Source organism: Natrix helvetica, assembly GCF_964273705.1.
Source record: "Natrix helvetica genome assembly, chromosome: 2".
Lineage (NCBI taxonomy): Eukaryota > Metazoa > Chordata > Lepidosauria > Squamata > Natricidae > Natrix > Natrix helvetica.
In genome coordinates, this window is record NC_138552.1 from 245,596,779 (window position 1) to 245,622,839 (window position 26,061).

Below are 26,061 nucleotides of genomic sequence, written 5' to 3' on the forward strand. Positions count from 1 at the left end.
TCATTAGTTTTTGCCTTTGCAGAGCTGGGGTGGCCATGGCCTGTGTGTGGCACATTTGGCCCGCAGGCCACCAGTTTGACACTCCTGCCCTATACCATTTCAGACAAATGGTTGTCCAAGCTCTTCTTAAAAGCTTCCAGTGTTGGAGCATTTACAATTTCTGGAGGCAAGCTATTCCACTAATTGTTTTCTATCCATTGCTTCTTGTCCTGCATTCAGGTCTTTTGAAGAATAGCTTGACTCCCTCTTCTTTGTGGCAACCCCTGGAATATTGGAACCCTTAGTCCTTCTTTTCATTAAACTAGACAGAAACAGTCTGCAGAGCTCTGTTGAAAAATGCATCTTGCAGCAACACAGATATAAATTTCAGAGGGATAACTTGTGTTAAGACCACTTGTAAAAAATACAAGATCCTCTAATATCTGCAAATCTAATAGACTGCAGCTTAAGTGAATCTAAAGAAAGCATATGTAGTACATTCATTAGCTTAAGTAGATAAATATACATACCAAATACTTAGAAGGAAAAATTATTGAAAACATCAAAATATGCTAATCAGAAATAATTGTGGCAATTATGTAAGAGCAGAGCATGAGTGAATACAGACTCTCAGCATATCCATGCAGATGGTTAATATGGATACGATCCAAATTAGCAATCACTAGTCAGTACATATAGGAAGATATTTAAAACAATGTGTTAAAAGATAAAATTACTTTCTGTAGTGAGCCAATGACTGAGTGACCTTGGGAATTGCTGATTTATTTATTTATTTACTTATTTGCCACCCATCTCACCTTTGTAAGTGACTCCAGCAGGCTTACAAAGTAGAAAAAGACCCCCCTTTTTCACTAGGACTATACATTTATTTAGCTATAACATACCTGATTACTTCATATGTCAAGAAAATACTGTCGAAAAATACATTATCACTTGATATGAAATTACACTATTTTTTTGTAGACAGTTTTAATAACCTATATATTCCTAATGTGATGAACATGGCAACATATATCAATTTTAGGAACTTAGTGTGCTGTGAAAAGGCAAATGCTCAATACAAAACAATCATGGAACCAAAAGTTTAGCTTTCACCACTTCTTTGAATTACTTCAGAATTCAAGTGTCAGATTTCCTCCAGGAGTGCGCAGTAGATTTTTTGTCCCTCCTGCTTATTATCTGCTCCATTGCAAAAGAAGAAAAAGAGCTGCAATGTTAAGAAAAGTGGACTTTATAAGAAAATATTTTTACAGCAATACAACAATGGGAAACTGGGATGTATAAAATAAAGGCATTTCCTTTAGTATAAGGTAGATCAACTAAACATTCTTGAATGGATGATTCCTTTTCTGTTTTGCCTTATGTGCTAATTTAGCAATTAAAAGTACATTCAAATAGGTAAAAGTATATTCAAAAAAGGTTTGAGAAAATATTTTCTGCAATTTACCATAAAAGAAATAAACGCAAATCTTAAATCAAAGGGATTGATTTGAACCTGTTTCTCCATTTAATTAGTGTCCTAACTAATTAAATATAAGACAGTAAATAGAAAAAAATAGAAACAGGAAGTATTAGTTTTAATTAAAATGCATGGGTATCTTTTTTGTGGATAAAACTAAATCCATCTGGATCAATAAAATGAATGTTTCAGCATTAAGGTACACTCAAAGCATAGTTCTTTAGGTTTTTTGTGACTTTCGCTCGAAGTATGTACAAATCTTCCTCATTGTTATTGTAGTTATAATCTGTAAGATTAAAAACAAAAAAAAATCTAGTCAAATATAATTATCAGCATAAAAGGTTTCATCTTTACAGTTTTGTCCTTTCCAGGATCATTCTAATCAATTTCTCTACATTAGCAGCTAACTAATTATCATACATGGATTCTTATGTAGCCAGAAAGTTAATAAATAGTTGTAGTCCAGTAAAGTACTCTAAATCAGTCTAAGAAGGCTTACACAATAGATTTCACAATTGAAGGCAACTTCCTACTTAGTGCAGAAATTAAAGCAACACACTGATGGCTGTTTGTACATATCTAGTAACAAGATGTGAACAGTATCACTATCAGATCTATCCATTATCAAAAAGAGGCAGACAGAAACCAATCCTCTTGGCCAAAAGAATAATCATCTAGCAAACATAAAATCACACTAGCATATTTTTTTGCTTGGAGTGGGGGGCGCAGGATTTAAAAAACCAACAACAGTACATTTATTAAATCTTTACTAGCCTTACATCTTGAAAAAGAAAAACATCATCTCTATATCATTATACATTTATGCTATACAGTCTGACCATTAGTTTTAGAACATAGAACAAAAGACAGCTAGTATAAAATTCATCCAAACTCTGTAGTTAAAGATGACAAACTCCATATTTCTACATGTACAAACATGTATTGTATAAAAACTTGCCTGCAGACCAAATTGGGCTATATAAGAGGCAGAAGTTCTGTTCATATACTTTAGTTTCAGTTTTGGAAACTAAGAAAGTCAATTTCTGACAATTGAGTATCCCTAGTTCATAAGTCAGTATTAGAGATTTTTCAAACTATTTGTGTGCTCCCAAGCATGGGCCACTTCCCCATTTCTGCCTATTATGCACCAGAGTGATGCTTTTTGGCTAAACAATACTGACTTAATTTGATATTAGTTTAGCCCTCCATTCCTACTTTTTATAGCAAAGAGACTATTTTGCTACTTATTAGCATGGATGTTGCTTCTACTATAATATGTAATACTTGTAAAAAGAATTTTGACCAAATTAACAAAGCTGGTTTAGCAGCCATGTGTAATTTACTTACAGGGCCTGGTGATGTAGCTCCTGTTCTAGCTTCCATTCGTTTTGCGCTTGGATTCCGTAATGATGAGGATGACCCACTAAAGTTATTCATCTTGCTAGTTCGTAGTTTATTTCCCAAATCAGACAGCCAGGTTCTTCTATCAGTAGAACCATTCTCCTTGTCAACCATCTTCTCACAAGATGTTTCGATAAGATGTGGATAATTTAGACAAGTGGCAGAAGAACAAGGACTACTAGGAGAAAAGGACTCTTTCAAGCTTTGAATATTTTGTACTTCTCCATTAAGAGTAAGGCAGCCTCCTCTACAAGGCTTTGAACCTGCTGCCAAAGTGAACTGTTCTTGTCTGGATTTCTTAGACTCTGGGTGATGTTCAGTCATACAGTTACAGCTTTTGAGACACATATTTTCTTCCCTACTGGATTCTAACCTTCTCTTGGCACGTGTTTCAGACCTCAGATGTGGTGAGGTGGAAGCAAAGGCAGTGTCAGGAATACCTGCTGCAGCTATTTGTGGAGAAGCTATCTTTGTTTCCCTTACAGGTGGAGATGAATTTGGAGTCTTTGTAACCCAATGTTGAATGGACGTAGCTGAAGGAAGTACTAGTTTTGATAAGGTGCTTGAAGTAACTTTTTGCTTTGCAGGAGTGAAGGTGCAAATTGAGGTGCTTGGTGTCTTGGCAGAAGATGATGTTGGTGTGTTGGTAGGAAGCGGAAGATCTCCCGTATAAGTTGGAGCACAAGCAGCTGGCTGTGGTGAAGAAATAAGAGGGCTGCCTGTTGGAAGAACTTTAGGTGGAGTACCATGCCTGCTGCTAAGAACTTCTAAAAGGAAAACAAAGCAGCTTTAGTGAAGATAAAGTAACACAAGGGAAAAATACAGCAATGTTGCACATCTAACATATTTAAATATTTAGAATCTGAATGTCTCAGATTTGAAGGGTTTTTTTTCTGTGTTTTCTTAGTAAGCAACCTGAGAATTGCTACTTAGGAAAATGTGTATAACGTCATTTGGAAATACTTTACTTCTAGGAAAATTCAATGCATCTTGGAGAGGATTTTTGTCATAAAAGACAAGATACAAAATGATAAAGTCTGAAGAGATCAGGCAGTTCTATAAAGAACAAAGGCCCTGCTCAAGGAATTCTTTTTGCTTGCAGAATTTGCCTCTACATTTTCAAACATAAAAATAAATGGTAAACATCTGTGTATCTTTTCCAAATATTAAAATCTTAGAAAGCCTGTCAGCAAAGTCTGTGCATACATAATTCGTAGGTAGCCACAGTACCACTGTCTGTGCCAGTGAACGGGAGGAGTGAGTACGTACAAACAGCTTGCATGCTTTTATCTAGACAGCCCTGAAATAGAACTGGGGTTAAGACAATATGAATCAGTGCAAATAACTATTTAGCATTTGCTTTGTATTCAACAAACCAAGGTCTCAAAAGGAAGCCTGCTTATGTTTGCTGAGTTCACGGACTTCCTTTCCAATTTCTAAGCTGTTTCAGGAGAAAGTGAAGGAGAATAAGGAGATGAGACATTTTATATAATACTACTGCCAACTTTATAAAGATGCAGCATGCACATCACTTGCAATTTTCAAACCAAAGGATTAAACAGGACTCTTCTTCATCTATGGGAATAGGAAGTGATTCTTTTAAAGTTTCCTAAGAGAACAATGATGTATATGTGCACGTGAGATACTCACAGCATGAAAGAGAACTGGCACATACCCGCCTATTGTTCGGCAAGTTTCCTGCATAGCAATTTTATGTTTACAGAATAATTTACAGCCATTCCTACAGCTAGAAATATGCCATTTGCAAAGTTCACTCAAAGATACCACCATAATTCATTTTTGGGGAACTTCCTTGTAAATGAGAGATAAGAGAGATCTATCACATATGATTGTTCTGTAAGTTGCAGTCAATAAATATAAGGGAAGCACTCTTGTAACACTAAGTTTAAAGACTAATGTCTAACAACGCACTCTTTACCCTGTAAGTTTACCCCTCTTTGTACGTTAGAGTTAAGAATGAATTCTTATGCAATGCACGTAAGGTCAAAAGAAATATCCTTGCCACAACTGTTCAATGCTATTCATACACCAATGGCAATATATAAAGTAATAAGAATATAATAACAGGAATTCAGCTTATCTATTTCTGTCCTTTGTGGGAGTAGAGGGTGATGCAAATGGTAAAGAACTCTAGTTTAAGACCATCAATGCAATGCCATATAATTATAATCCAACATTTGGGCAAACTCTAAAAAATTAAAATAATTTTATTATTATAAGAATGCGGTCTGAACCATATTTGACAGCTAGATTTTTATATTGTCCTTGATATGCAACACATAAACAAATCTTTCTCACCAAATATAACATGATAAGAATTCATTAACACTAACCATGTACAGAATACAGATTTTGCTGTTATGACATCATAGGTACCTGGAATTCTATGATATAAAATATGTGAAACTCTGGGAGCTCTTTCAAATACGTAAGAATTCCACAAACTTAAACAGGGACTACATTTTCTACAAGGCATATATCTAATTTATCACTGTATTTCTCCCTTATCATTTAAATAATTCTTGGAGAAATAGTACCTTCCTTCAACATAGAGAGGGGTGTTAATAGCTCCAAAATCTTTGGGGGTAAGGTGTATTTTTAAAAAAATCATACTCTAAGTATGATTATTTAGTAAAAAAAATACTGGAGAAATATCATCTTATTTGTTGCATGACAGATATTGAAGAAATTAATGCATTTGCTTAGATAGAACCATGTATTAACTTTTATATTTGGGATATTGGAAACAACCTTTAACCGGAATGGAGAACCTATGGCATATGTGCCACAGGTGGCACGCGGAGCCATTTGTCAGGGCACGCGAGGCCTTTTTGAGGCCATTTTTCACCCTCCCCAGGCTCGAGGCTTTATAGGAACCTGGGGAGGGCGAAAACAGCCTCCACTGTCCCACCAGAGGCCCTTTGGAGGCTTCAGGAGCTTCCCTGAAGCCTCCGGAGCGCAAAAAACCAGCCCTACAGGCAAACTGGAAGTTCAGAAACGGACTTCCGGTTTATCTGTAGGGCCAGAGGATGAAAAACGACCCTACAAGCAAACCGGAAGTCACTTCCGGTTTGCTCATAGGGCTGGTTTAAGCCCTCCAGAGCCTTCAGAGAAGCCTCCTGAAGGTCCATGAAGGCTCCGGAGGACTAAAACTGGCCCTACGAGCAAACCGGACATCTGTTCTCAAACTTTTGGTTTGCCCGTAGGGCTGGTTTTTTGCTCTCCGGAGGCTTCAGGGAAGGTCCTGAAGCCTCTGGGGGCGCGAGGAGGTTGCTTTCGTCCTCCCCAGGCTCCTATAAAGCCTCTGGAGCCTGGGGAGGGCAAAAAAAGCATGCAAAAAATGGGGGGAGTGCCTGTCATGCATGCTGGGTGTGTGTCGCACATTGCATTATGGGTGTGGCACACCTGTGCTTCCCCCGCTTTTGGCACGCAAGCCAACAAAGGTTCGCCATCACTGACCTATAACATGTTCAGCATCAGATAGATTTAGAATTTGAAATATTGCATTGATTTTTAAACTAACTTTTTTTAATAGAGTTGGAAGGGACCTTGGAGGTCTTCTAGTCCAACCCCCTGCTTAGGCAGGGAACTCTACACCACTTCAGACAAATGGCTATCCAATATCGTCTTAAAAACTCCCAGTGTATTTTTAATTTTGGCAAATGTATGCAATAAATGTGTTATGTATGAGAATTGCAGTAGGGCTTAGGCTCTCCCCATTATTCGTATACACTGCCCCATAAAAGTGATGTTCTTTATGATTCATACAGATTATTGTATGATTCATACATGCTAAATTTAGAGAAAATGAGGAATAAATTATGTTTTGTAATTTATTTTGTAAATAACAGTTTTCTACTATCTAAATCCATATTAGAGAAAAGCATTCATTAATTCAGAAGGCCTTACCTATTTTGTTTTGTTCTACTACTGTCTTTTGATCAGTCCAACCAACCAAGCTGGTTTTGTCTGTCCAGGTCTTTTCTTTGGTGCTTTGCCTCAAGCGCCAAATCTTGATAGTGTTGTCATCTGAACAGGTGGAAATCTGCAAAATGGCATGACAAATATTGCAGATTGTAATACGGAATATAAAAGATTAGAGTGGGCCAATTACTGGCTGTATATGGCTCTTACTACCCAATTTACAGTACCCACACTGGATGAAACTGATATTACTTCTAAGGAATACTCCCTAGTCATCAGTATCACCCATTAATGAAATTAATAGAATCAATATAGCTAAATAATTTTTTTTCTTAGGCTTGCCCATATTTACAGGATGCCTCGTGTATCTTATATACAGAGGGAATGCAGGCCTCAGCCTAGAAAAAAAGTAATCAGCCATGCTGCATTTACTTAGGAAGCCCTATCAAACTCGCTGGTCTTACTTCTGATCAGAGAACCATTTTATTACATTATATTTAACAATATAGCAAAAACTGATTTCTATACACGTTTAACCCGCATGATAAAAAGGAGTAGGAGAAGCCATTTGAGAACCAAAGATTTCTAGGGAAAACATGAAGATATGTGTAAGGAAATAGAAAGAAAAAATGTTTGGAATAAAGAACCTTTAAAAATAGCCATCCTTGTTTTAAAAACAAGAGAAAATAGTCACGTTTACTTTTGAAAAAAAAGAAAAATGGAATAGAACTAAAAAAATATATGACAAAACAGCAGAAACAAACCTTAGTGAAATCAGATGGGCACCAGGCAACAGAAGTGACCTCTTGCAGGTGGCCATGAAGTACCATTGGAGGAAGTTGTGATTCAGATACCTATATAGACAAAAAAAAATTAAAAAAAAAAATCAGAAAAGATTATTGCTTATTTATGACCAGCACAAGGGACACAATTCAAAGGTAGGACACTTGAGCTTCTAGACATCTAGCCATCAATTTCACCCAGTGGAGAATTCTCATTACTCTCTGGCTTTTCACTACAGAAACCATTCCTAGCAGATACCCAAATTGGCTGGATCCCTCCAGTCATTCTTAGCTGTAAACTGTAGTGCAATATATCTAGACAATTCACGTTAGAGAGAGCAGATGCAAGTTATCAAAGCAGAGCTTCTATCATGTATTGTTGGTTAAAGGACAAAAGGAAGTAGAGAAACCAAACACATCCTGAAGAAATGTATAAACATTGTAGCTACATCTGTAATCTAAATTCTATATTTAAAATATGCAAAAGCTAAGCCTAGATTATGAGTAAAAGTAAGATTAATGCTCTAAAGTCCAAATTTTGAACATTTTTTCATCCAGTCTTAATATTTCCTATTCTTCATTGTAAGGTAAGTTGATGAATTATGCAGCTGAACCTCTACTTCCAGCCACTAGTATTAGGGTTCAAGTATTCTGATTCTAGATTTTGATCTTGATTTTTAGTCACTTCCTTTGCTCTTTCACACCAGTGCTGGGTTGCAGGAGGTATGCCCTGGTATGGGTATGGGTGTACCGGAACCTGCCCGGAGTACCAGGTACCGTTTTGGTACGGTGCTCCAGATGGCCCGCTGCCCGAACGCCTCCCCTGCCCTTTAAGCCTTTGGCGCTTTTGTGCACGGTGCATATGGCGCCTGTGCGACGCTCCGCCAAGCAACTGGAGCGTTACGGAGGCGCCACAGGCAGGTAGCATCCATGTGGGCAACGCCGGGCCCGTTCCAATCATACCAGTTGGAACGGGATCCGGAACCCACCACTGTTTCATACGTATATCCTGACATGTAAGGCTGATGAACTTTTAAGACTGTTGTATCATGTTTTCTCAATTTAAAATCTTTAAAGTATATATACAGATCTCTTGTGATGTCCATTGATCAACATAAATTTGTGATTATCTTTTTTTCAAGTTCTCAGCATAATTTGGTAGAACAAATGAGTTCTATACCTGGCTCAACAGTATTGCTTATGAGAGGGATCTAAGTGTCATCCTGGACTGCTGCTTAAGTATGGTCAGCAGTGTGCTGCAACTGCCAAAAGGTCAATGAAGTCCTCAGCAGCATCAACACAGGGATAGCATCAAGATCACGGGAACGGATAGTATTACTCTTTATGCAGTAGTGAGGCCGCACTTTGAATGCTGCTTTCTTCCCCCGAGATCTGACAGCCCCTACCGTTCTATCCTTCCACTTAAAACCTAGCTCCCGTCCCCTCCACCTGGGATAAGGTGAAGTCAGGATTGGACAAGAATGTGAAAGCATCAGAGAAGCGTGGCCATGATTTTCCTGTTTTTAGTTTTATTACTGTAAATTTTACAATATATATTTTTATTGGTTGTAAGTTGCCCGGAGCTGTTTTTAAAATAGGCAGCTATATAAATGTTTTAAGTAAATGAATCGTATAACTCAGAAATTATGTAGATGCTAGCATGAAACAGTTCATGTTTCATATTTTGCCCTGAATGTTTATACTTTTGAGAATTCTACCCTTTTCAGGAAAATGTTTTGAAGAGGCAACTTTGTGATAAGAAGGAATATGCAAACATTGGTAACTAGATAGTAATGAAACAACCCTAGAGCCATTTAAATTTTAATATTTGATGTTAATAATGATCTTAATATTCAAGATGCCTAGGAATCAAAATGTTGAGAGAGCAATTTGTCAGGGTTATTACAAAATGTTTAAGGAACACTCAGCTAGGCTTCCTGACTACTAAGTCAACAGAATGAAATGCAAAACAAAAGGAGGTTGCTCTAAAATTAAAGAACACACCCACTACTTGTTTAAATGATTTTTATCATATAGGATTATTTAAGAATCTAATTTTATATAAACCATTTAATTTTGGTTATTTTATACTAGACGGGTTAACCTGAAATGCCCTAGTGTGTGTCACTGGATGAGGAAATTACACTGAAACATATGCATCTCTCCGCAGAAAGCTTGGCATGTAAACTAAGTTTCTGAGCTGCCAGTTGATACTGGCAAATGTTACTAAAAATTCTGACTATCATAATGAAATCTTAACTGCTGGAAATTGAGGATCATAGAGATAGGGGACGTGAAAGAAACCTAATTACAATACACTTTATAAACCTTGGGAAATTATTAGCTTAAAAAAATTAAAACAATTATGACTATTAAACTTTGGTTAATGTATAGACTCTTGTTAAATATAAAGCAAGAACTTTCAGCTTGTAGTTGCTGAAAAACAGAACTGAAAAGAGATTTTTAAAGGCTTATTAAAACCAGATTAAGATCAGCAACTAGAAATACAGAGAAGGTAGAGGCAGGAACCTAGCTCTGCTTTATATCTGGACTTGTATTCAGGTTTGACAGCTGTGTACTTTAGACACAGTATACTGGAAACATGGCTCAATGAATCTAATTATCTTCCCTCTGTGCCTACATATTCATCTTTCTTGCACAAAGTGCACATAGAAATAACATAGCAATGTTGTAGTCAGAGCCAACACTGCTTACCTTCCAGATATAGGCACATTGGTCACTTGAACCACTGATTAAGAACTGGTTATCTGGGCTAATGCTGGATTTGACATAGAAACTGGAATTTTGATGTCCACTGAAAACTGACACTGCAATTGAACAAAAAACAAAGAAAAACAATCATATACAACTGAGAGCTGAATTTGTGGATAAATCCTTTACATCACATAGTATTTTATATAGAGAAGGCTCTAAACCATTTGGTACCATTTCTCTCACAAGCAGAATAATCAAGGTTTCATTGCCAATGACAATTTGTATACATTGCCTAATTACCAAAAAGACAATAAGTAAGAGGCTTTTTCAACTCAGGCAATTTTCTTAAACCGCTAGGATCAGAAGCTGAGATATTTGCAAGGACAAACATTGAATACTCACAATCAAAGGAAAAGGAGCAGGGAAGGCAAAGTTTACTCAGTGCAGCAAAATAAAACTTGCCACTAGAGATATGCAAAATGTTTCAAGTGTTAATTGCATGAAACTATTTTAAGTTTGAATTTAGTGTTCAATCTTGAAATGACCACTTTTGTGCTAGAACACATCCGTAAATAGTATCACTGTACCCTTGCTCCTGAATATAGCAAATATTCAATGAGTTCCTGTGTGGAATCCTGTGCTAACTTCTAAAATGTTGCCAAAAAAGGACCCACTAGGTATTAAAGATTTTCAGAGCACTTAAAAAAAACATTCTCACTTATTTCTTTCTTCAGGGAATGTAAGTTTTGAACTATTTATCTCTAAAGTTAATGGGAATGGTGGATTGTTTACAACTTTTTTACATTTGGCGTTTCTGAGGTAGACACTAAAGTTTTGGTATCCAGTGGGGAAATTGCTGCTTTTCTCATTTCCAGAAACAGGTATCTTAATTCTTAAGAAGGATGTGCAGTGACATAGAGATATGGGTTACTCGGCTATTTTTAAACAACTTTAAACAGTTTTAAAACTAAAGCCCCAAAGAACTCTGAGTTGTCACTAGCAAAGGGAGTTGTGTGCAATGGACACTCTGTAATGGAGATGGGATGTCAGATTCCTACACTCAGCACAGGAAGTTACAGAGACTGATCTCTGATCAGTATTGAAAAGAAAACCTGTTATGGTATTCAGATGTAGACGGATGGATGGATAGATGCTTATGGATGTAAATCAGTGGTGGGTTCCTGCTGGATCGCACCGGATCGCGCGCGCTCCCTTTCAGCGCTTCACCTGGCTTGCGCGCTCCCTTTCAGCGCTCCACCTGGCTTGCGCGCTCCCTTTCAGCGCTCCACCTGGCTCTCGCGCTCCCTTCCGGCGCTGAAACCGGAAGTACAGTCTTGCCCCGCCCCTGGCGAAGCAACGACGCCTGCCTGCGCTCCACCAGCTCGGCTGGGAACGGCGGAAACATCTCCGTTCCCAGCCGAGCTGGTGGAGCGCAGGCAGGCGTCGTTGCTTCGCCAGGGGCGGGGCAAGACTGTACTTCCGGTTTCAGCGCCGGAAGGGAGCGCGAGAGCCAGGTGGAGCGCTGAAAGGGAGCGCGCAAGCCAGGTGGAGCGCTGAAAGGGAGCGCGCAAGCCAGGTGGAGCGCTGAAAGGGAGCGCGCAAGCCAGGTGGAGCGCTGAAAGGGAGCGCGCAAGCCAGGTGGAGCGCTGAAAGGGAGCGCGCGCGATCCGGTGCGATCCGGGAGGAACCCACCACTGAAAATATTCTCCAACATTGTGCTGTCTAAACATGGCTTCAAACCATGTTATTTCAAGCCTGCATCAAAATTGCTACCAGTAATGGAAACTAAGAATTGATCCAATAGTTCTGGAGATTGGCCACTAATTCTACCATTTTCTCAGCATACAAATTTAGCAGAATATTCTCCTATTGTTTTATAACACTGATAATTATCTATTTATCTTTTCTAAAGGAACCATAAGAAATACGTTTGATCTGCCTTCTTGTTGTCATCTGTCAGAGCAATTAGCATGTTGCTTTGTTCTGTTTCATGTTGAGCACACAGAGTAGGATAAGCAAGTATTTTCAAGTTTGCAAACATTTTCAGGCTTTGGTAGGCAGAGTGTTGGCATGTGCAATTGCTCACACACCTTAGCAGTGCTAAACAGGAAATCAAAGTCTTGCCTGTAAGAGTCCAAAGTCAAATCAGAGCATGGGTAAAGTATAAGTCCAGAAGCAATTGAAAGGTCTAGGCATCAGGATAATTAGCCAATTCTGGAACCCAAAAAATGAGTTTTGGGTGGCACCGGGGATTTAAAATCATGAAAATATAGAACATTTAAGCAGTTGCTTCCTATGGAAAAACCAACTGCTGACAGTTGTAATAATGAAGGCTCAATTAAGGCTATTGCTAGTTTGTTTCTCAATGAGTTGATCAGAATTCTTCTGAGAGCATGCCATTCTTAGTTCTCTGGAGTTTGTAACATGTTCGCAGGGATAGCACTGCTTGGAATTGGCAGCTCTGTCATTTGAGTCATACTGATTCTCCCAAATGATTATTGGCAAGGTTGTCCGCAGGTAGTTAATTGCTCTCCAATTCTTCAGGCTGACATTTGTCCAGTGCAGGCTCTTCTGTGTTTAATCCCCTGACTTGAAAGAGATCATGACAGTCAGGATAGGTAGATCCAAGTTAATTTTTGTCTCTCTTGTATCTGGGTCTTGAAATCCAAAACAATCTTCTTCTAGTAGGAGCAGAACCAAGAAATGAACTTGACCATTTAGAGCAGCTTTTTTTATTCTTGTATCTGCTAGGTGTATCAAGGCTGAATTACAATCCAAGCATTAGAAATCTTTATAGATGCTAGCAAAAATTGAAGCAGTTTTTCAATACTGCATGAATTTATTTTCTTTCTGTTTGGTAGCCTTCCATTAGAAACACTCAAATAAATAAAAACGGATATAAATATCTTCCTTATGTGATATTTCCCATTTTCTCAAAATCTAAGTCCTTATCAGTGACACTCCCACAGCAGAAAAAAGAAAAAAAAAGAATTTTCCTACATTTTCAAAATATTCTAATTGTGGAATTGCAGCAATTAAAGTTTTGTAGATTTTATTGATCTATCCTTCAAAAAAAAAAAAAAACAATTTATCAAAACTGACTGAACCTTCCAACTCTTGCAGAATTACAGAATATAGCATAAAGGTAGATGGTTGGAACATAGACAAATTTCCATGGACAGTTCATTTTATTTCCATTTCCTCCCAAAAAGGAAGAAAAGAGCAACGAACACTTAATAACACCCACTATTCCAAACATATTTAAGTCAATCTTTCAGTATTTGCTGTTTTCTTGTGGTCTGAGAGGTAATTTTGCAGACTCTGAAGATGATAAATAAATAAGGCTTGCTTGAGATAAGGACAATTAACAAAGGAATTCACTGATATATGATATAATGGTTCCACTCTGGATTAATGTAAAATGCCGCTAATGATACTAAGAATACAGATAAAAGATATACAGGTAGTCCTCAGACAACTGAGCTTGTTTGTCTAAAGAAAAACAGAGAATGGAGACATCTGTAAGGGTTATAAACTTTCATACTGAGATTAATTGAAGCTGTCCTGATAGATTTGTATATAATGTATAATTTACTACATACTGCAATTCTAGGGATACTCAGCTTGGCAATAGCCATATCAAATATATGGGACTACCTTTCCTGGAAACACATATGGTACTACTGCCAGAGATATAGTAAGTGCATCAACCATAGCTTTCTAAACCTATTAAGACAACCTGTATTGCAAAATATTAGTACTTACCCGGATTATTCTTCAGACCTGGCATACAGAACATGTATATATTATCATCAGTGCAATTAGCAAATAGATTGGTACCAGTGGAATCCAAAATAAGACTGGAATATCCTGGAATACAAAAGATTCTGTTGTCAGACTTCCCTCCTTAAAGGCTGGATAAGAAACAGCTAATCCCAGCAGCAGAAATCTGATTATTAGGTTTTTTTTGGAAGATTAAACATAAAAATTCCAGCAAGTGCTTTCAAATGATATAAAGGTACAAACAGTGTATGGCAGTGAAACTCATCTACGTTTTAAGTTCTTTCAATACAAAGAGAAGGCTTGTCTTTTCTGTTAAGGTGGAATAGCATGCATTTTTTCATTATTTTGATAAATATGAGTCTTTTTATAACTAGGGAAACTGACCTCTTATGCTTATTGAGTCAGTCAGTTTACTTATGTAATGGAAAGCACTGGAATGAAGATATTAAAATTAATATTTTAGCACATCCCATATTGCAGTGTAAAAACACTTCTATAATAAATTTGTGGAAATCAGATTCTATTTTTCTTCCATTCAATTGAGACTGTTTTTCAGAGACTGCCTGAGCAGATCCCTATAATTTTCTTGGCCAAGTTTTTTAGATGTAGTTTGCCATTGCCTCCTTCCTAAGGCTGAGAGAGAGTGACTAGCTTAAGGTCATCCAGCTGGCTGTGTCTAAGGTGGACTAGAAGATCTCAATCTCCAAGTTTCTAGTCTGCCGCCTTAAACCACACCAAACTGGCTCCATGTAAATAAGATAGAAAATATAAAAAAATAGGTAGAAGTATCTAAAAAGTGCTTCAAATCACTGCTTAAAAATTAAAAACCCAGGGAAATGGAAAACTTTGCTTCGCATCAGGGGGGAAAAGCTGTCTGAAAAGCATTCCCTAAGAGAAAATTGCAAAATCCTCTCCTCAGTTCTGCCTACATCACGTCAGAGGAAGGAGCAGAGCACCGAGAAGACCTACACATATAGGGCAGGCTCATTATTCAGTCCTGATTAACATCATAGCAAGTCATAGTTACAATATTTTATAGAATGGTTTTGACTATGACAACATTAGGTCACTCACCAACAGAATGTCTGCTTTTTTTTTTGTTTGAAATTCAGTCCAGTTGCATTCATCTCGTTCCTTAGTAATGCTGACACTAATCTAGTATGGCAACTGCTACCATTAAATCAGATGTAAAAGAGCTGAATACTGCCAGTGTGTCCTTTAACTCCCAATAACCTGCCTGAGAAACATCATGGAACATTGAAACTCACAAGGGCCAGAAAATAAATTGTACGGCCTCTTATAGCATAAGTGACCCACACAGTATCCTCTCCAAAAACAAAAATACCTTTTTAAAAATCATCTTCCAGGATCATCGAAACACTGTCTTTAAGCTCCATTTACACAGACCATCCCAAAGAATAATGTGGCAGCACTGAAGACTATTGACACCTAGAGAATTAGCTCATCCTGCCCATTCTCTCAAAACAGGTAACCAAACAGGGCCATTAATTCTCTTATTTTATTAAAGCTAGTCTTGAAATCAGGTTAAGCTAGATCTTGATAACTGACCTTAGCATAAAGTGTAATTCTAATGTATGAATACAAAACACAGCAAAAGCAAAGAAAAAAATCTGCTTTGTTTTGGAATGACCCTGATTGTCTTCCTTCTTGAATATTCAGTTATGCCATACCAAGTTTACGGGTACTGTTCCCAGGGTAGCTGAAAACTCTGGAGGGCACTGGTTCCTGCCGGTATGCAGTATAGTTCTTGCGCAGATCCCATATCTTGATCACACTAAAATTAAGAAAACAAAATTCTTCAGAATTCCATACCATGATCCTCATTTTGATCTCCAAATATATCTGACTTGAATTCAGTGAATCATAGTCCCAAAACATGGGAAAGAAGCTTGCTACACTCAGAGCAAGAATAAAACACTAATTGACGGATAGGAGATACCTTTATCTATACATTTGTTCAGATAGCACGGGAACAGCATAAATTGAAAAACACAGTAATAGGAAGCATACTATGAATATCTATTTATCTAATTTATTTAAGTTATAGTTAGCCCAAATCAAATGATTATGGATGGGTTACAAGATATTTTAAAAAAATAAGCCAACCTTCTCCAATGACAAACATCACTAACACTTTGCTAGGTTCAACAACTCAGTGAAATAAATTCTCAATAATAAAATATTGAATTATTTTCAGTAATTTTCTAAATGCCATGAAGGAAAGGACTATGTGAACCACGGGGAATAGGCCAAGTGTGGGGGCTGCCCAGAGTCCTGTTGACTTTTTCATGCCCCCCTAACTTCAAAAGTAGAATTCTTAACCGTACCTCCCAAGATGTTCTTCCCAAATGGGCAGCTTCAATTCTGATTAGGCAGTGTCTGATGCAACCCTGTGCTACATTACATATTGCTGTTATAGGCAGTATTTTGCATTGAGCCCAGAGGTTTAGTGATAGTCAGTGCCGCAACAGGAGAGTTGTTACCTTGCAAGAAACTGATCTATCAATAACTGTGGCTCTATCTCAACAATTAATATAACAATTGTGTATAAAGAATGCTTACACATTGTAGACAAATTGTAGCTTCCAGGTCATTTACAAAGCCGCCGCACCTCCTATTGAGTGCATTACAGTACTACTGACAGGTAATCAGCAAAGTATCAATTATCAAGGCCAGTGTATCCTCATCTAAGGAGGGCTACAACTTGTGCATCAGCTAAAGCTGGGCAAAGGTGCCACAATAATGGCCTTCATTTGCTATTTATAAGCAGCTGTGAATCGAATAATATCCCCAAGGCACATATCACATTTTATGGGGCAATGTGACCCTGTCTAATGGCCTACGTTAGTACAATGACATCTGCTGATATACAGCAACGCAACTTTGGAGGGATTTAATCAACTATAAATATAATACAAATATATTAAATATTATGTTACTACTATCAGGATATCACCTTCAAGAATTGACAGTACCCAAAGATTGAGAAATTATCTTCTTAATTTATTTAATTTCTAAGAGAGACAGCAGCTACGTCATGCCTTTAAAGCCTAGACAGTGTGTGTGTGTGTGTGTGTGTGTGTGTGTGTGTGTGTGTGTGTTTCACCATGTTCTGCTATAATTCAGCTATAGGATGGATACTTATCTGACAAATGGCTTGGCTTATAACAACATAACAAAATAAGAAAATATGCTGTGGTCCCCCCCCCCCCCCCCACAAGAGAGGCCTTGTTCCTCAGGTAAGAGGCATTCTATGCAATTTCAATGAAGTTTCATTACATGTTCACATGAGCAAACAATTCAAAATAATTCTTCTCAAAAGAATTTTTAAAAGTTGTTGGAAATAGAAGTATTGACTATTACCCATCAACAGCCCCAGCTGAGATTAAGGTATGTTCATCTTGAAGTAGTACCACTGTTACACTCTGCTGGAAATCCTAAGCAGAGAAATGGGAAAATAGGTCATTTCTCAACAAGCTAATACTATAACAAAAGTTAATTTCAGTACTGTTTTGTACATTTCCTATAAACAGCTTCCCAATTGACCCAGTTGGTAATTATTTATTGATGTTTCAAAAACTGTGGCTCTATAATATAGAGTCTATATCAATAGCTGATACAACAATTATGCATAAAGAAAAGCAGACAAAGGAAGGGAAACCTAATTATCACTGTCTCCATTTATCTGCTGAGTCCCACTGAATACAGGAATATTGATTTCTAAGTCAGCATAACTGAGATTAGATTGTATGCTTTTAAAATTATTAAAACTAGCTTCTCAAGATTTAATGTCATCCACGCCTAACTGGATGCAGAATGCAACTTAACCAGAATAATTCAATTTTTCTAAAGATATATGTGTGTCAGAATACTTGTGTTCTGGGGCAGGACATAACAGTAAAAGGCAAAAGCATTGGTATGCTATGGCAGGAAAAGGAAGATAAGAGGAAAGATGCTGGAATGATTAGCAAAAGGTGTAAGCAGCTAAGGGGCAGTTGGATCAAATTGTGCTTCCATTTGAGTACAGTACAGGAGCAAAGGAAAAAACAGAGCATTGGTGGTTGAGCTGACACACAGTCATGCAAAGGAGAGAAAGATGAGCACACCAAATTCATTCAGCTCGCTCTGTCCTGGCTGAAACCTGATCAATCACAAAGTACTGTGTTTCAATTTGATTAGGCTGCAACCTGCCAGGAACAAGCCAAACTTAAACCACAATATTTCCTCCATTCACACATCTTCTCTTTTGGGCATGCTTCTAGGGCTATTGAATCTGAAATATAAATAAATGACAGGAGCTTTCTGATATCTAGAATTTTGTAGCCCAGATATGGTAGAATTAACCAAAGCTCTAACTCAGTTTAAGGCAGCTTATTACTTTCCTACCCTTGTGAGTTTCATCTGCGGTAGAGATCTGCTTCAAGCCTTAGAATTAAAATACCTTTGCTTAAGAATCCAGAATCCAGTACAGTCAGAAAAGACAAAGTTTTCCAATGTAGGAATGTTATTTTTTCAGAAGAATGCGTAGGAAATGTTATATTTGTTCTAAAAAATAGGCCAAGTTCTCTTTACATGCTAATTAATGACTCCCTAGATATTAGTAGAGGGTCACACAAAACAGGGGTGTCAAACTCGCGTTGTCACAGCAGCATCACATGATGTATTGGGATTTCCCCTTCACGAAACTGGGCATGGCCAGTGCCTGATGTATCCAGCCCGCGGGCCATGAGTTTGACAGCCCTGACATAAATCAATGTAATTAATTCACTTAATTTTCCTTAATTGCTACCATCTCCCTAATAATTTCAAGCTAGTACAGCTACCAAGACACAACATGACAAAATACAGCCTTAAAATTTCAGATTCTTACCACTGAGGGTGCAAGTCCTTTCACATTCTGTTTTTTCTTCTTCAGTTTGGATGGTGTTTTTTCTATGATGTTGTGGGCACTACTTATTTGTTTAACTTGCCTGTAAAATCCATCTGTAAAACAGGTTCAGAAACATTTTTTAAAAGACCTTCCCCTCTGGCTTGTTCATATATGGTAAATGACTCACAGTCATACTCTAAATTCATCCAACTTTATGAAAATTGAATATTTTACCTAGTATTAATATGCATTATGTAATGGAAAGCACTGGAATGAAGATAAGGAAAGCCAAGTCCATATCCACAAAACTCAGGGGGATAATCTAGCGGTCACTGACATCTCATAATACCATTGCAATGATTCAAGAGAATAAACAGACACATCATACCTTTCTTACTGCATCGAGTGTCCCAGATCATGATATTTCCATCCCTTCCTCCAGTACAGAACACAGCTATAAAATACAAAATTAGAGCACGTCACTAAAAAAACAGATCATGTTGATTAGACCTAAATCAGTAATTCCTCAAATGCATTCCTTGGACTAATAGTAGTCCATAGACATTTACTTCAGCCTTTCTATGCTCACGGGCCAGAACCCCTTTGCCACTTTAGCCTTACTTTGTGGAAGGCACTCACACCCCACTCATAGTCTATCTATTCAGCCCTTGCCTTCTTGCATCCCCTGATAACTGTGTCCTCATTTTACTGACCTCAGAAGGATGGAACACTGTGTCAACCTTGAGCAAGTGAGGATCAAGCCTCTGGCAGTGAGCAGAATCAGCCTGCAATACTGCATTGTAACCACTGTGCCACCAAGGCTCTTACATTTTTTTAAAAAGTAGGGGAGGGCTATTTGTTAGGTGGTTGCCTCTTTTTCTTAATAATTCTTTGTTGACCACAGTTGAAAAAAGTAGAGAAACCATGTTCTAACTTTGTCTCTTTTCTGAAATACTATTTCAAGCACTAAACCCATTTTATATTTATAAACGCAGATGTTCTGTTGTATACTTCATAGTAGTCTAAACTTTGCAGTTTTTGAGGGATTTTTCAATTCTGTCTTGAGCTTTTCAAAAAATTATTCTTGAAAAATAATTGCTTTTGTAAACGTAAAGATAGAGTATTAGACTGGGATTTCTACCTTAATTATTCTAGATAGTTCATCTAAGAACATATGATAGCAGCATAGCTTTTTCACAATTTATGATCTATGAACATTGTCATATCCATGGCCATTGTAATTGTATTATTTTGCATATAAGAAGTCCAGTGGTGGGTTCCAGCAGCCGCTACTGCCGGTTCGTTCAGGGATGCACTGCGCGCTTGCGCAGTGCAACGAAAATTGCTCTGCGCATGTGCAGAAGCCAAAAACTATGCTGCCACCGGGAGAACCGGTTCCAGCAGTCCACGCCGCCAAGCTACTACCGGTATGGCCGAACCAGTCCAGGCCAGTAGGAACCCACCACAGAAGAAGTCCCAAATTCATATGCTCCATAGTTTCTACAGTAATTCCCACCCACCCCCAATTCATTAAGTTTATTTGATTTATAGACCGCCCCCTCTCCCCGAAGGGACTCGGGGCGGTGTACAGACATCTCATTAAAAACCGTATACAAAAATAAACACCCTTAAATTCCCATAAAATCAAATTAAACAATAGGCTGTACAAAGTGATAAAAATTAAAAACAACCTAAAACCCACCCCTAAAAATTTAAAATACAGACTTGAGGGACTAAGCTGGGATTAGGCCAGGTCGGCTACATTGAACAGGTGGGTTTTAAGCTTCTTACGGAAGGAGCAGAGATCGGTGGTTTTTCTGATATTGGGGGGGAGGTCATTCCAAAGGGTTGGGCCCATCACAGAGAAGGCCCTGCTCCTGGGCGTCGCCCGCTGGCACTGCCTAGTGGATGGCACCTGGAGGAGTCCCTCTCTGTGAGAGCGGATCGGCCGAAGGGATGTATGGGGCAGGATGCGATCCCGCAAATACCTAGGTCCTGTGCCATGGAGCGCTTTAAAGATGATAGTCAGCACCTTGAAACGCACCCGAAAAGCCACAGGTAGCCAGTGCAGCCCGCGCAGGAGAGGTGTTATGTGGGAGTACCTAGTAACTCCCGCAATTGCCCGCGCGGCCGCATTCTGAACCAATATTAAAGTTTACCTTTTTCAAATTTAGAAAAAGCAACTGATTTGAGACTGCACTGATGTCCTTTGCATACTCCCAAGAGTTCACCAGTCTTAATATCCCACACTTTTGCAGTTTGATCCCCTGAAGCAGTAACCTTAGAGAAAACAAATGCAACAGTTTACCACTGGAAGCAAAAAATTATTGTACCTTTAACATAAGCTTATGAAACAAAAGCATTTTTTCAATAGATATATGAAATGAAGTGTTAATTCAATATTATGTATATTTTCTCAAAAATAAACTCCAGCAAGTTCAGGGGAACTTAGTCCCTACATAGTGTACATACAATTCCTGTTTTGGAAGGTATCAGGTACATAGATGGTTAAAGACATCTAAGTATAAGACATGTACATTTACTAAGTATAACACATGTAAGAGATGTACAAATGGTCCTCAATTTATGACCACAATTGAGCCCAAAATTTCTATTGCTAAATGAGGCATGTTAACTAAGTTTTGCCCCACCTTTCTTGCCACAGTTAAATGAATCAATGCAGTTCTTAAGTTAATGTCACAGTTGTTAAGTCCCCATTGACTTTGCTTTGTCAGAAGTTTGCAAAAGGTGACCACATGACCCTGGGGCACAGCAACCATCATAAATGAGTCAGTTGCCAAGCATCTGAATTTTGATCACATTACCACGGGGATGCTACAACAGTTGTTAAGTGTGAAAAACAGTCATAGGTCACTGAAAAACAGTGCTATGTAAGTTTGAACGGTCACTAAATTAACTGTTAAGTCGAGGATACCTGTAGATTAAAATATAAATAATGCTTCCTAACAACAGATGTGCCAGACACGAATACCTTAAAGAATCAAATTCAGAAGGATTATATTGTTGAATCCCATTTCTAAAACAGGTGCTAGAATGCAAGGTCCAACTGCAACACTGCAGATTATAAGGCTGTTCATAGCCACTGCTTCTCTTGTTAAAGTGAGAGAAAACTGATAAACTCTCAATGAAGTCTAATTCACTGCTATACTGAATGAATTGCTAGTTTTAATTCTACCTTTTGCATCAAAACCAATAAACATTTAGTTTAAATTCACGTTGTAATATTGTACCAAGCCAGGGAAGCAGTGGTGAATGGATACCTTGGCAGAAACTCCAAATTTCAAAGTTTAAAAAAAAATTGTCTTAACTTTTTCAGCATGTAACATCCATTTACCTGCTTTTATGAACCTCCATAACAAGTAAGCAAACTAGCAGCTAGTTTGAAGTTCCCAGTGGTTTCCTATTAGGTTTTGCTGTGTCGAATTAAGAAAACACAAGCTATTTCATGTTTTGTTCCACTGGAACCAGAGAACATAGATATTTCAATATAAAGTTTGTCCTGAGCTAAAACTAAACCCTTCTGTATTTCATGATACATGGCCTAGACCCGTGATGGCAAACCTATGACACGCGTGCCACAGGTGGCATGTGGAAGCCTCTTGGCCGGCATGCAAGCCGTCACCCAGCTGAGCTCTACCAAGCATGCCCGTGCACTTCCCGCCAGCCAGCTAATTTTCAGGTCTCTGCAAAATACTATACAAGCCATCGAGAATATAACTATATACATCCAACAGGAACAGGAAGTGCCTCACAAGAGCAGAGAGGTAAATCCTAGAGAGGCAGGAAATGCATCACTGAACAATGAAGATGAATGTTAGAGAGGAATAAAGCTACATACAAGGCCAACGTAACATCTGTAACAGTGTAGGCATGTGGGTGTGGGTGTGCATGCTCCCCATGCCCCTTTTTTGGTCCCAGGTGGCTTTGGGGAGGTCCACTAGGCCCAAAACAGTGCATGGTAGGGGGTGTCGTGCATGCATTGTATTATTGGTGTGGGCATGCATATGTGTACTGTTGTGTGTGTGCGCTTTTGGCACATGAGGACAAAAAGGTTAGCAATCACTGGCCTAGACTCTGGTCATATCATTATCTTCTAAGCTGTACTATATTACTAAGCCCACTAATGATCTTGCTAGAATATTAAGAGCCAGAAAAAGCATAATAATGAATTGCAAGTAACAGAAATAAGTAGAGGGAATAGCAATACCAAAGATTGTGGTATCCATAGCTAATAAAACAAACAGTGATGATTTACAGTACTCACAATTTTGTGTTCATAGGGCATCCATGCAAGATCAAACACAGCATTTAAATGAGCTTGCCATTCTGAAGTGAAAATAAAATATATTAGATCTAAATAAACCAAATTCTTTGTAATAAAACATCCACATATGAAAAATGAAGACTATTACCTTCATCAAATTTACAAAGAAAGTACCACAAATACAGTATTAAAAAAACTCTCTACAAGCTACTGCTTTTATCAAATAATCCAATTCATATGGTTCAAATACAAGGCTTTCTTTTTACCTTTAACTATTTTCTTGTTGCTCAATTGTGTGTGGGTGTCATACAGCCTAACAAATCCCTCTTCATTGGCAACACCAAGAACATGTTGCACATCTGCAGCTGAAAAATAATGTAGTAAATATTTGTATTTTAAAACTTTTAAAAGCTGTATGCTTTTTAGTAGTACGTAACTTTTTCTGCATTAGAAAATTACTGTCACATATTCTAAATGTTAATCATATAAAACACAAAATATAAAGGCATTCTTGTAAATATCAACTTTTCCCATTCTTATTATCATAAGAATAGACAAACATTGCCTATTTTAAAAGATTATCGTAATAACAAGCTACTTTGAAAGACTGGCAGATACTGTAATTAGGCAAGGGGAATTCAGGTAATGAACATAAACAAGTTCTCTTTCCCTATATCCTTTTGATAGCTGCTTTCAAAAGAGGAATGGGTAGTCAATTTCTTTAGGCATTAATTTTCCAAGATGGAAATACTTATATATGGATGGCTGTAGCCTAACTGAAAAATAAAAAAGCATCCCAGAAAAATGTAATGGCAAACCACTGCAAAGAAAAGTATAGGATGTTTTCCACCCAAAAGGTAATTGACTCTACATGATTTACTATTCATCCTAAACTCCCTAATGCATGAAAGTAACTAGCCTTCACATTGATTAGGCCCAGTGATCTGAATGTTACCAAAAGTTCCCCAGCATGTTGCTTCATCCTTATGGCTAAAGAATCTTTCACAGTCTAGTTAGTATATGCCAGTTTGTTTGGACTACAAATCAGATTTTTACTTTTCCATTGACGATGGCTTTGTATTATAGCCCAAAAAAAATTAAAAATCACCACATCAGAAAAGTCTACCTTTAAAGCAACATAATGAGAAATCTTACAGATGAGGCACTACTTTACCTGTTGAAAAGCTACAGCCAAAAGGTGGAACTGGAATTCCCATTTCTCCATAGGAAGGATGGTCATCTTCCTTAATACACTGATACTGCCCTAATAGATGTTGTAGGGAAAATCTTGGTGCCAAACCTACCACAAAAAAAGACAGATAAGTTTATCTATTTTTACTGACAGTAATAAAACAATGAAACAGTAATAAGCATAAACACCAACAAAGAACTTCCCCAAACACCACATACCCACATGTAGAAATAAATGCAGAGCTTTCCTGAACTTCAACTTAATATAACCCCAAGACTTGCAGGAATAGCCAGGTATTTACATATTTACATCTTTTGGGAAGGTTGGGATAGTAGGGCTTGTCAGATGCCTTGAAGTGTATTCCAAAGGACATTTTAAAGCGATATGTGAAAAGCTGACAAGAATTCTGCAAGCAGATTTATAAGATTTCTTCATGTATCACAATTAAACACTGCTTGACATTATATTCTCCCTCAATGTCTCCTAAACCACCTGTGCCTTCAAAGTATATTGGCTACCTAGTTCCCTCATCCTCAGACTCCACTGATCATGTCCTATGGGAATACTGTCAAACATGGGTTTGCTGAATAGCATGTTTCTCTGATCCACTTCCCCCACCCCTCTAAGTACTGTATTTTAAAAAAATGCTTTATAAGGTCTACAATATACGGCACCTGGATTGAGACATCAACATAAGTCTGGCTACTATTTATTTCTTCATTTCAATGGGGCAGGTTGGGGCTTGTGAGCTGGGCCATTTAGCTGTGTTGTCCTGACTGCCCAGAGTCATTTTTGGTGAAAGGGGCAGCTATACAAATTTAATTGACAATTTAATTGACAATTAGAATTATTTGTCAGTGCACAACATATGTACAATGAGATTGGTTGAGTTCCCTCAAGCACTCCCCCAACACAATACAACGCACAGTGAAGACAGAAAATCCCTAACCCAATAAATCATATTAACAAACACCCAGTCCTACTGCACCAGTGTGAACATGTTACACGTTCATCAGATTTATCTGATTAATTTATCCTTTAACGGATAAAGGATTTTCTGTTTATGCCTGAATGACCACAAAGGGAAAGGGGGAACGGAGAAGAGCAAGGATGCCTTCCTCACTCCCTCGAGGACGCATGGTCCTAAAAGGAGAGGAGAGCTGGTCTTAAAAGACCAGTGGCGGAGCAATGAGGTTTGTTATTATATTTTGACCCGGGTCTTTTTCTAACTCAAGGCAGAGAGCATACCCTGATATCCCTTCCTATTTTCTCCACAACAATCCTATGAGGTGGCTTGGGCTGAGACAGTGCCCGAGCTAAATTTATCCAGCCGGTTTCCAGCCTAAGGGAGGCTTGGAATTCAGAGTCTCCTGGTTTACAAACCGCTTATATCAAACGGGCTCTTTTCAGGAACCAGGGGCTTCCCAACACTTACCCTGCGGTCCATCCTGGCAGCGGCGGGCTAACGAACGACACAACATCACAACAACGGCAGCAGCTGGAAGCTCTATTATCACCGCGCGCCGAGCCCGCGGGAAAAAGAATAGTTTCTTCCACTAGATCTCCCGCCAACCCGAAGTCCGCGCCAAAGACACTTTTCTACAGCTA

The 26,061-nt window shown here is 38.2% G+C and overlaps 1 protein-coding gene across 1 annotated transcript; it reads right to left on the reverse strand.

Moving 5' to 3' along the window:
* Positions 1–845: 845 nt before the first annotated feature.
* On the reverse strand, positions 846–26,024 carry DTL (denticleless E3 ubiquitin protein ligase homolog). The gene is made up of 15 exons (XM_081944170.1): positions 25,889–26,024; positions 24,436–24,561; positions 23,528–23,626; positions 23,262–23,323; positions 21,136–21,256; positions 19,365–19,430; positions 18,977–19,089; positions 17,470–17,543; positions 15,777–15,880; positions 14,068–14,172; positions 10,303–10,415; positions 7,570–7,659; positions 6,791–6,926; positions 2,807–3,627; positions 846–1,745 (listed from the first exon to the last, which is right to left on the reverse strand). The coding sequence occupies exons 1-15, from the start codon at positions 25,932–25,934 to the stop codon at positions 1,680–1,682; spliced, it is 2,142 nt and encodes a 713-aa protein (XP_081800296.1). The 5' UTR covers positions 25,935–26,024; the 3' UTR covers positions 846–1,679.
* Positions 26,025–26,061: the final 37 nt, after the last annotated feature.